Raw genomic sequence first — 12,386 nt, forward strand, 5'->3', positions numbered from 1 at the left:
GGAGAGCGCCATTATCCTTGAATATTGTTAAAAAGAGAGATCAAAGTTTTTCATCTTTCACTAATCGGGACAAAGGAATGTCAAATTACAAATGATTACAACAATTAATACTACACGAGAAAAAGGTGCAAATTTGCTAATAAGTCATCTCTGATTGGCTGAGGCATTGCTATAAAGAAAGCAATGATGAACTCTAGTATCCCAGCTATTGAGAAATTCAGACAAAGTGCAAGGTCTGAACATATGCTTTTATTGTTGGAAAATTAGTCTCTGTGTATACATATATGTTATTTCTACCAAATATAAGAGAGCCATGTTATAAACTCAACTGACTATCTGTTACAAAAACAGAAATTACTGGCAAATCTGGTAGCATCTGTGGAGAGAAATTAGAGTTAATAATTCGGATCAAGTGATCTTACTGAAATGTTAACTCTGATTTTCTCCACAGATGATGCTAGGCCTGCTGAGTTTTTTCCAGCAATTTCTGTCTTTGTTTCTGATTTCCAGCATTTGCAGTTCTTTTGATTTTTCTTATCTTAAATTGGTTGTTCATATTGCTACCAGACTTTTACACTGGAAGACAGAGCCTTCATTTAACCTGAAAGATGGGTGTACTAATTTTACCATTTCATGAACTTAAAACTCCAAGCAGACTGTCTCCACTAAATTTCCTCATTCCAGTGGCATCTCCAAGCCTGGTGGAATGCTGGAATTTTTAAAAGTCATATTTTCTAATCTGTAAAATGAGGAAGACTACAGCCTTAGACCTCTGTAGGAAATCACACGACACCAGGTTATAGTTCAATAGGTTTATTTGAAATCACAAGCTTTCAGAACATAACTCCTTCAACAGGTGAAGTCACATCACCTGATGAAGGGGCTATGCTCCAAATGTTGGTGATTTGAACTAAACCTGTTGGACTATAAACCTGGTGTTGTGTGACTTCTGACTTTGTCCACTCCAGTCTTCCACATAATATGACCTCTGTGCCCTCTTGAAAGCCACTAAGCACTGTAGATTACATTATAACTAGCCTAAAATTAAAGATACTAGGCAAAATGGCCTGTAATGAATAAACTCCTGTCTGAATACTGGAATGTATTTGCCATTTTCCTGTTCTTGGAAATTTTAGCAGGTTTATACACTACTTCATATCATCTTGGATGAAAATAATGGGAATTTCTATTGTACATGGTCCATGGATGGAACAGGTTCATATGTTTTTCATCCATGTTTTACAACAGTTTTCAAAGCCACTTTTATATATTGGTGACCAAAAGACAATGGTGCAGTTTCGCCTGAAAGTAATAATTTCTAGACAGAAATCTCAAACCACATTTTCCTATTGTGTATTCTATTTTAGACACAGCTTTTAGTCACATAGTTTTAATCTTATGAATGGGATTTTCTACAATCCCAATGCTCAGGCAAGCTGCTGTCCTTGTCTACATTTTGTCTCATAGTTAGTGAATGATGCCTGAAGTTTTGAGAAGATGAAACAAAAGTATTGAAACTGTAGTGCCATCACCTTTACCATGACGTTGGTTTATCCTTGCTTGTTTTTATTCTCAGTTCCTGGTGAAAGGTGTTAGAATTTTATTTATACAGGAGTATGTCTGCATGGATTTCAAGTGATGCAATAATGAAGTACTTGTGTCCCAGTTGCTGCTTTTCATTAACTGCATATAGTTATATTACTCTGTGAGCAATTCCAACAAGCAAGTTTACAACCTAAACTATCAAACTTACAGACTGCCAGACTGATGGATTGTGTTTCACTGAACTCCGTTCCCCTAGAGAGTGCCTGAAAATTCTTCATCTTTTGTACCAATTCCTAAGTCTCCATTGTTTAACCGAACCCACCGCCACCCACCCTCTCTGCCACACTGGTAACTGTAAAAATGACTGATCCCACTGTCTTTATGTTAATGAGGATTCATTAACAGCTTGAACAACAAAGATGTATACTGGGGAAGAGAAATCTGTTTTAAATTGTCCTGATGTTCACTTTTAATAGGGTATTATGCATTGGATCCTTCAACTCTGAGAAACTTATGAGACTTAAGAGTTGAGGGAAAAAAATGAAACCATTGAAAACTTGGATGGAAATATATGTCTACATCTGATGTGCCGTGTTACAAATATTTTCAGTGAATTTTATGTTGATGCCAAAGAAACAGATTGCAAAATAAAAAATATACAGATGTGAAGGGTTGCTTGGAGAATTGGTACGATTTATGAAGACTAATGCTACGACTGTAATGATGGCAAACCTATAAAAGAGCAGATTTATAATTCAATTTATATTTTCAGTTGGAGGCCTTCCCAAATTCTGTGTCAGATGCAAAATGTTTCTTTTTATCATCAATGCTATTAATTATTTCCAGGTTAATGATCAGAAATAAAATAAATGTACTAAGACTCTCATAATATATCACAATACAATACCACTTCTTGTAATCTTGACATTCTGTCAGAACCCAAGAAAGATTTCTAATTCCAAAATCCACTCCACCACCAAAACTGTATATTTACATTTCTATGACATTGGTCATCTCTACACCTGCCTCAGTTCAACTGCTGCTGAAACCGCCACTCCTACTTTTGTAACCTCTTAGTATGACTATCACATGGCTCTACTCACTAGCCACCTAATTTACATCCTCCACAGATTTGAATTCATCCAAAAACTAACTGCCTGCATCTTAATGTGAAAATAATCCACCACGCTCATCACTCAGCTTACTAAATGCCATTGTCTCCTAGTTCAGCAAATATCTCAATTTGAAAATTCTCTCCAAAAGTGCCCATCTTTATAATCTCCTCCAATGCTCTGAGATCTCTACAGTCCTCCAATTCTGGCCTCTCCTGCATCCCTGATTTAATCGCTTCACCGCCGGAGGGCACACCTTGGCCTAATCGCTGGAATTTCATATTTAAACCACTTCATCTGTCTATCTCCTTTATTACGACACTCTTAAAACCTACCTCATTGACAAAGTTTTTAGTCACTTAGCCTAACACCTTCTTACATGGATCAGTGTCAGATAATGTTTGGTAGTGGTCCTGCAGACTATCTTATACATTTTATTACACTAATGAATGATGTTAGATGAATTTAAATAATTATTCTCAATTACACTGCATTGAGTACATTAGTATTGAATGTTATCAAATTAATGAAACATAGGGCAGAATTATTTCTGCTGTTGAACATCGCTGCATTTGTATCCAACAGAAAAAAAAGGCTGAAGAACTTTTCTTAGTCCTATAGATCTCGATGACTCAAAGACTATGCCTCTAATGTGGGAAATGGTGGAACAGTTCAGAAAATATGGCAAGAATGGAAAATTAGATTTTCAGCATCAAGGGAAAAAAGGTTGACTTTCCACTTAAGGTTTCAATTAGTAGTCTTGAGCACCTCAGGTCCTTTTAATATCCCATTCTTATCTAATCCGTCCTCGTTAAGTGCAGACAGGCAGAAGAAAGTCACAACAGTTGCTTGGAGACTGCAGCTTGCCAGTGTATTCCCCAGGCATCCTTTCTGGGCAGTTTTTCCCAACATCTCTGGGAATATGTGTTCTGTGAATGCTGACTGATCACATTATGAAAGGGATGTTTTATTTCCAATATTCCTCACGCAGGCTCATCAGAACTGTCACCAAAAGATCTAAGACAAGCAGCTGGTACTGTCTCTGTGGTCACAAAACAATGAACAGCCAGAGACTTTGAGGAGTAGGCATATATCTGCAAGCCCAAGAGCACTCACCAACTCCAGCAGATGCCAAATCGCACCCAAATGCAGCATTTGCAGCAAAAGGCCCCCTCAGGATGTGAAAAAAGTGTAGAAGGCCCCCAGGCTTTCATTCCCAGTGGAATGACTTCTAGCTGAGCAAGGGGCAATGTCACCACCAAACTGTCTCATCTGCTGGAGCACTCCAGATGCAGGACACTACAGTATAGACTGTACACATGTTGTGTTGAGAGCATTATAGCATCATTCAGCTAACTTCTTTAATAGGAAAAGGTTCCATTTGCTTAATATCCAACTCTCTTGTGATCATTGTGGCCATGTCTTTGGAGTCAAATCACATACCTTTGAAGATTCCATGATGCCTTCATCCTTGATAATTCTCAGATTCCCACTTTACTCTTAGGGCCAGATGCTTTACAAAGCAATGCTGCTACTCTCCAAAGTTGGCTCTTTACTACATAAGTTACGTTTAAGGTCAAGCATAGATAGAATGCAATACATTCTTCCCCAGTCCTGGGGAAGATTCCTGATGAATGTCCCTGCCCGAAATGTCGATTTTCCCACTCCTAGGATGCTGCCTGACCTGCTGTGCATTTCTAGTACTACTTTAATTTTGACTCTAATCTCCAGCATCTGCAGTCCTCGCTTTCGCCTACATTCTTCCCCAGGGCACAAAGTGAGGTTCCTATGCTTAGAGGAGGTTTGGGAGTTTCATTGCTGTATGTTACTGACAGATTGTGCTGCATAATCCTTCCAATCTGTGCTCTGGACATGTGTAACAAGCAAAGAGGAATATAGTGGATGATGAATAGCTGTGAGTGCTGCAGTATTCTTCTAAGGAAGAAGATGAGGACATTGATCAGGAGGAATATCACCCATTGATGATAGAGTGCAGAGTACAACTAGCTAGGTAGGACTGGTTGGACGCTCACTTCCTTTTGAATTGAGTTGGGTGAAGTCATCATTCATTGACTATTAAAGTGGGATGCCAGAAAGGCAAGCAATCCTTATTTGTTCACAAATATAAATGCAGAACAACCTCAATTATCCGAATGTCAGTTATCTGAATTTTGGATTGTCTGAACAAGATTTCAAGGTCCCGTAAAAACGCTATCCAATATCCGAACAATCCATTATCTGAACAATTCATTATCCGAACAATCCATTATCTGAACTCTGTTATCCGAACAAATACACCCTGCCCATGTGTTCGGATAATCAAGGTTGTTCTGTACATCTTTCTTGTTTTTTAATTCTTCACTTTTCCTGTTCTTCAATATAAGTTTACATGAACAAATATTGGTAGGTGACCACAATATCTGATGCTCCTATTTTCAAAAATGACATGATGTTTTGCTACAATGGGCTTGAGAGAAAGAGTAAGAGAGGTCCTTCAGACAAGTTTCCAGTAGCTGTGTGACATTAGGGATGGGTAGGTCCTTTAGCTTCATTGTTGTATTTTCAGCTAAAATAACTGGAGATCAGACAGGTGATAATGCAAAGTATAAATATATTTCCAAATGTGAAATTTTGTTTACATTAAGGTGTTACTCATTCTACCTATGTGCCTTCAGGTTTTCTTTCTCATTTCTCTCACTACATCTAGGTACAGTCCCATGTCCATAGCTCGGATGGAGGGAGACTGCCAGATACCAAAACCTGATGGTTTGAACTTTTGGTCACATGAATCTGACAGCACTTGTGGCTCAGGCACGATGACAGTGTCCTGGCCAGATGCAGACTCATTTTTCTCAGTCTGAATTTCCACAGTTTTGAGGGTCACAGATCAGGTCGAGCTGGAAGTACTGGGAAACTCTAAAGCGTCCAGAGTGAGAAGACATCTAGGGGGTCTGAGTGTGGTTTCTCCTCCAGCTTTGGTGCCTACTGGCACACTCTGAAGCCTTGTGTGGGAAGGGCACCTGGAGTGAATTCAAAGTCCCTCATGTCCGCTGACTACCAAAGTTTACAACGACTGGGTGCAGTTTTATGTGTACCTCCAGCAGCTAATGAGTGTTCTGTTGGACCTGGCTCTTCATGGTAGCCACCAACCAATGCATGGAGTTAGCCAGACACATGTATGATAGGGAGAAAGTGAGGACTGCAGATGCTGGAGATCAGAGCTGAAAATGTGTTACTGGAAAAGCGCAGTAGGTCAGGCAGCATCCAAGGAATGATATGACATGTATGATTGGAGCCGGCATGGTACAGATAGCACTGTTGGGCTTCTCCAACCTTCTATCAGGTTTCCCAAGTATCTCCAAGAAACTTGGCTGCTATTTCTGTATCTGTTTCTACATTTGCATAAAGTTATTAATGGTCGACACCACAGGGCCCTCTCCTGCTTGGGGCTGAATATGTGTTTGGAGTCCAGCAGTCCTCTGAGAGCGAGCAACCTGGAGTGTTTATTTCTTGGCCAACTGTGGAGACATGGCAGTGATGTAGTCACCAGCATGTGTTCTGGACTCTACTTTAGGGCAAACCCCTGGAATTCCCTCCCTAACAGCATTGTAGGAGTACCTGCAGTACATGGACTGCATCAGTTCAAGAAGGCAGCCTTGCACCACCTTCTCAAGAGCAACTGAAGATGGGAAATAAATACTGACATATCCACATTGCATGAGTGATAAAAGGAAAAAATTGCTAAAGTACCCAGAAAGGTGACAACTTTTGAGCTGGTAGTGCTTCCTCTGAAGGACCTGTGGTTCCTTCCTCAGAGGTGGAGGAGGAACATTTGGTCTAACTCGCCTTCACTGACCAGATATCCTAAACTGATCAATCCCATTTGACAGCATTTGGCCCATATCCCACTAAACCCTTCCTATTCATGTGCCCATTAAGATGCCTTTTAAATGTTGTAATTGTATCAGCCTCCACCACCTCCTCTGGCAGCTCATACCGTACACACACCACTCTCTGCGTGAAAATGTTGCCCCACGAGTCCTTTTCAAATCTTACCCCTCCTACCTTAAACTTATACCCTCTAGTTTTGGAATCTCTTACCCTTGGAAAATAAACCTCAGCTATTCACCCTGTCCATGCTCCTCGTGATTTTATAAACCGCTATAAGGTCACCCCTCAGCCTCTGATGCTCCATGGAAAAAAAACCCAACCTATTCAGCTTCTCCCTGTAGCTCAATCCTGGTAACATCCTCGTAAATATTTTCTGAATCTTTTCAAGTTTAACAGCATCTTTCCTATAGCAGAGAGACCAGAATGATGGGCTTGTTAGCTAAATTTGGATAGATGAGGTGGAATAATACGATTTTTGTGAAAATGCTGGTCATTAGGCAAAGACCACAAGTTATCATGCTGTGTTGATAGTTTCAACTAAGAAGAATCAGAGAGACTCAGACACTTTAAAGATATGAAGAATTTATATTCTGGAAATAAATATCCGTAATATAGTTTGGTTCCATGTTTGAAGATCTATGTTTCTGCATCCCCTCGCCCAAGTTGAGAGAAATTATACTCAGTACTAAATCAGAAATGGTGAACCAAGCATCTCAACAGTCTCTTATAATGCTTGTTTATTGGCCACTTGTTCAGATCCGCAGCATGATGGAAGTACCTGTGGTCACAGTGGGAAGGTGGTGATTCTCATTGGACATCTTCAGGTGGAACTCCAAGGTCCAATTTCTGCGTGAGGCAAATCACCAATATGATGCATTGTTCAAAATGCATCAGGTAAATACCAAGGGAATGGAAGTGTGGAAATTCTTTATATTTATGAATGTGTCATTGATCACATGGTAGGATGCCTTATGCTTTGATGCCAAAGCAAGACTAATTTAAAGGTTTTAAAATTAGCCTTCATTGCTCTTCAATAGCTCTTCCAATTCCCTACCACAAAACAGTTTGCCATCAATACATTGAATTGAATTGAATTGAATTGAATTTATTGTTACCTGTACTGAGGCACAGTGAAAAGCTTTGTCTTGCGAGCAATACAGGCAGATCGCGGAGATAGTAAATAACAGGTAAACAGCGGCAAAAACAAAAACACAGGTACAGGTGAATGTGAAGAGTTTGTGAGCCCATTCAGTATTCTAACAACAGTAGGGTAGAAACTGTTACGAAACCGGCTGGTGCATGTGTCCAGGCTTCCATACCTTCTCCCCAATGGCAGAGGCTATAGAAAAACATTGCCAGGGTGGGATGGATCTTTAAGAATGCTGGCGGCCTTTCCTTGACAATGAACCTGGTATATGGATTCTGTAGGTGAGAGCTTGACTGTTGTGATTGTCCGGGCCGAGTTCACCACTCTCTGTAACCATCTCCGATACTGACTGGTACGGTTGCCATACCAGGTAGTGATACATCCAGACAGAATGCTCTCGATGGCGCACCTATAAAGGTTGGCAAGGGTATTTGACATCATGCCAAATTTCCTCAGCTGCCTGAGGAAGAAGAGACATTACTGGGCCTTTGTAACTAGTGCGCCCACATGAAGAGTCCAAGAAAGCTTGTTGTGGATGACCACTCCCAGAAGCTTGACACTCTCCACTTGTTCCACCTCTGTGCTGTCAAAGTGTAGGGGGGCATGAGTAACATCCCGCCAAAAGGCAATAATGAGTTCCTTGGTTTTGCTAGCTTTGAGAGCTAGGTTGTTCTCAGTGCACCATTCTTCCAGGTCTTCCACCTCTCGTCTGTAGTCTGTTTCGTTGCCATCTGAGATTCGACCGACTATGGTGGTGTCATCAACGAACTTGTAAATGGCTTTAGTCTGGTATTTGGCGACGCAGTCATGGGTTTACAGTGAGTACAGTAGAGGGCTTAGTACGCACCCCAGGAGACTCCAGTGTTGAGTGTTAGTGAGGATGAAATATTGTCCCCAATCTTCACTGAGTGTGGCCTGTGGGTCAGGAAACTGAGGATCCAGTTGCAGAGAATGGGGCTTAGTCTGAGATAACTAAGTTTAGTAATCAGTCTCGAGGGGCTAATAGTGTTGAAGGCTGAACTGTAATCAATGAGTAGAATTCTTACAAAGCTGTTCTTGGGTGTCAAGATGTTCCAGGGAGGAGTGAAGGGCAGGTGATACGGCACCTGACGTGAATCTGTTGGTCCGATAGGCAAATTGGTCAAGAGGAGTGGGGAGGCTGGAGTTGACTAATGCCGTGACCAGCCTTTCAAAGCACTTCATGACCACCGAAGTTAGGGCACTGGATGGTAGTCATTGAGTCATGCTGCATGAGCCTTCTTAGGCATAGGGATGATGTTGACCCTCTTGAAACAGGCAGGGACCGGGACCTGTTGCAGGGAGAGGTTGAAGATGTCCGAGAAGACCTCTGCCAGTTGATCTGTACATGCTCTGAGTGCATGGCCTGGTACTCCGTTTGGTCCCATCGCTTTTCTTGGATTCACATAAAGGAAAACTGATCTGAACTCTGATGCAGCGACTGTTGGGATAGGTTCGTCAGGACTTGTCGGAATAGGTGTTACCTCTCCACCAAAATTCTGCTTAAAGCGAGCACAGGAGGCGTTCAGACAATCTAAGAGGGATATGCCATTGTCTGCTATCTTGCACTTCTCTTTTTAGAATCTGTGATGTCATTCAGTCCTTGCCATAGTCGGCGGGTGTCTGTCTGGGTCACTAGTTTGGATTGGTATTGGTCCTTGGCTGTATTAATGGCTCTGCGAAGGTCATACTTGGATTCCTTATATTTGAGTGGATCTCCTGATCGGAAGGCCTAACGCCTGGTTTTTAGCAGGTTCTGTATGTCCTGATTCATGGTTTCCTGTTGGGGAATACCCGGATCGACTTCCTCAGTATACAGTCCTTCACACACGAGCTGTGATGGTAGTGGCGTACTCGTCCAAGGTACCCGCAGACCATTTGAACATGGTTCAATTAGCTGTTTCCGGACATTTTATAGCTCTTGTAATTCTCTTCCACCAGAAGCAGAGGAGGTTAGGTCATTGAATATATTCAAGTTTGAGTCAGACATATTACTGATTGACTAAGTGGTCAAGGATCATGGAGGGCAGGCAAGAAACTAGAGTGAAGGCCACATCAGATCAGTCATGATTTTAGTGACCTAAGGTACACACTTGAGGAACCAAATGGTTTACACTTGCTCCTATTTCTTATGCTCTGATGTTCCTTTATGCTCAGTACAGGAAAGAAAAGCTATATTATGAATTTGAGCTGAGTCCCAGGAGCAACTGCTAATTGGATCTAATAATCTAATACATTCACAAACCTTATTTGTCAGACATGGTTTGCTTTCAATAGATCAATGCTGACATTTGTTGGTCTGGCTTTTGTGAGACAAATCTTCTTGAATTGCATCCTTTTTATGCTCTGTAATATTATTCCCATAAGTATGGGAAGGCTAATTTATCCCATAGTGCGGCTTTGATTTTAAATGGAAATTATAACAGGCACAACTTTGATGTGCTGCATGATGGTTTGATATGACAGGGATTTGAAGCCATAATTCCCCACATATTGCCATCAAAAGAACTGAGAAAAAAAATGCTTCGACAAAGGAAAAGAAGAGTAAATCAGCACCGACCAGGCTGATGAAGCTCCACTGGTGCACTGAAACTCCCGTGTGTACTCCGACAGGAAGCACTGCAGCAATTTGTAAGATGCTTTGCTAAGATGTCTACAGCAGCACCTCCCATTGCCAAGAAGGACATGACCCCCACACCCCTCCTACCCCAGTGCTATCGTTATTACACTTCATATTGAACATAAATGCTCATTCTTCACAAATTAGCTTTTCCAGGGTTCAGGTACTTCCTCCTACCACAACAATAACTGAAAATCTAATTTGACCATTAATAAAAGTGACTCAATTAAGGAAACCACACTACAATACTCTTTCAAATTGTTGCAATTGTAAAGTAAGTCATGACACCCAAATGACCAGAATATGGGGACAAGAAGGAAAGAAGATTGATTTCAGCTTTACCCACTAAACACTGGTATTATTAAGATTTGTTCAACTAATAGCAAAGCAACCTTTGCAGGTTTTTCAACAACCATGTTAGAGTTTAGAACTAATTCACAAGATCTTCATTACAAAGTATCAAATTATCAGTAATCTCTGATCCATTAGATCATTTATATCTATTATATCACTTTATCATATGTGACGTTCTACATGTTTGTCAATTGGTCAATTTATTCAAGAAATAAAAAGAAATATATTACCTTTGGTGCAGAAGAACTATATGCCAAAGTAATGACAGTCTCTGTATGCCCCGATAACTTGTGGACAAAATTATTGGAGCCAAGTTCAAACAGATAGGCCTATAAAGAGCAATAATATGGAACGGTAAAGACTATTGAATCAAACTTTGCGCCAACATATAAACACTCAAATTGATATTGATTAAAAAAAGTTCATTTTCTTCCATTGACAATTTAAAATTAATGTTCTTGCTATTGGTAAGGGTTTCTTCTTGGAAATGCTTTTATTAAAGTAGTTACATTTCTTGTTCATCTAAACCTTAGACCCACTTGTAGACATCTCTCTGCAATGTCAGTGGACTTACAGAGAACATTGGTTGTCAGCTAATCCCCATAAATTGAGACAGAGAAATCAAGGAGGGGAACAATGGATGATGGACCACACACAGGTGGGAACTGGAAAAAAAACAGATGAATAGTTCTACTTAGGGGTGCGAGCAAACACAGCAGTGATTCAGTGAATGATGCGGTACTGGGAAAAGTGGTGAGAGTATGAACCTGACTAGAAGCAGAACAAAGAATATTTTATTCCGGGAAGGGAGATATAGAGAGGAGCTATACAGGTTTTAACACCTTCATCACATTCATAGAGTAGGAGAATAGACAGGGCAGATGGATAGACAGGGCAGCACAATAGCTCAGTAGTTTGCTCTGCTGCCTCAAAGTGCCAGGAACCCGGGTTCAATTCCCGCCTCGGGCTATTGTCTGTGTGGAGTTTGCACTCTCTCCCTGTGTCTGTGTGAGTTTCCTCCGGGTGTTCTAGTTTCCTCCCACAATCCAAAGCATGTGCAGGTCAGGTGAACTGGCTATGCTAAATTGCTGAAAATGTGTTGCTGGAAAAGCGCAGCAGGTCAGGCAGCATCCAAGGAACAGGAAATTCGACGTTTTGGGCATAAGCTCTTCATCAGGAATGAGGAAAGTGTGTCCAGCAGGCTAAGATAAAAGGTAGGGAGGAGGGACTTGGGGGAGGGGCGATGGAGATGTGATAGGTGGAAGGAGATCAAGGTGAGGGTGATAGGCCGGAGTGGGGTGGGGGCGGAGAGGTCAGGAGAAGATTGCAGGTTAGGACGGCGGTGCTGAGTTCGAGGGAATCGACTGAGACAAGGTGGGGGGAGGGGAAATGAGGAAACTGGAGAAATCTGAGTTCATCCCTTGTAGTTGGAGGGTTCCCAGGCGGAAGATGAGGCGCTCTTCCTCCAACCGTCGTGTTGTTATGTTCTGGCGATGGAGGAGTTCAAGGACCTGCATGTCCTTGGTGGAGTGGCAGGGGGAGTTAAAGTGTTGAGCCACGGGGTGGTTGGGTTGGTTGGTCCAGGCGTCCCAGAGGTGTTCCCTGAAGCGTTCCGCAAGTCGGCGGCCCGTCTCCCCAGTATAGAGGAGGCCACATCGGGTGCAGCAGATGCAATAGATGATGTGTGGCCACATCGGGT

The 12,386-nt window shown here is 41.6% G+C and overlaps 1 protein-coding gene across 1 annotated transcript in view; it reads right to left on the reverse strand.

Moving 5' to 3' along the window:
• The window catches only part of wdr27 (WD repeat domain 27), a 471,702-nt gene that overhangs the window by 204,801 nt on the left and 254,515 nt on the right, over positions 1 to 12,386 (reverse strand). Inside the window, exon 23 of the mRNA XM_060830707.1 lies at positions 10,918 to 11,016. Within this exon, the coding sequence (XP_060686690.1) occupies positions 10,918 to 11,016 (99 nt within the window). The remainder of the gene's footprint in view (positions 1 to 10,917; positions 11,017 to 12,386) is intronic.

The sequence above is a fragment of the Hemiscyllium ocellatum genome, chromosome 10, assembly GCF_020745735.1.
Source record: "Hemiscyllium ocellatum isolate sHemOce1 chromosome 10, sHemOce1.pat.X.cur, whole genome shotgun sequence".
Classification (NCBI taxonomy): domain Eukaryota; kingdom Metazoa; phylum Chordata; class Chondrichthyes; order Orectolobiformes; family Hemiscylliidae; genus Hemiscyllium; species Hemiscyllium ocellatum.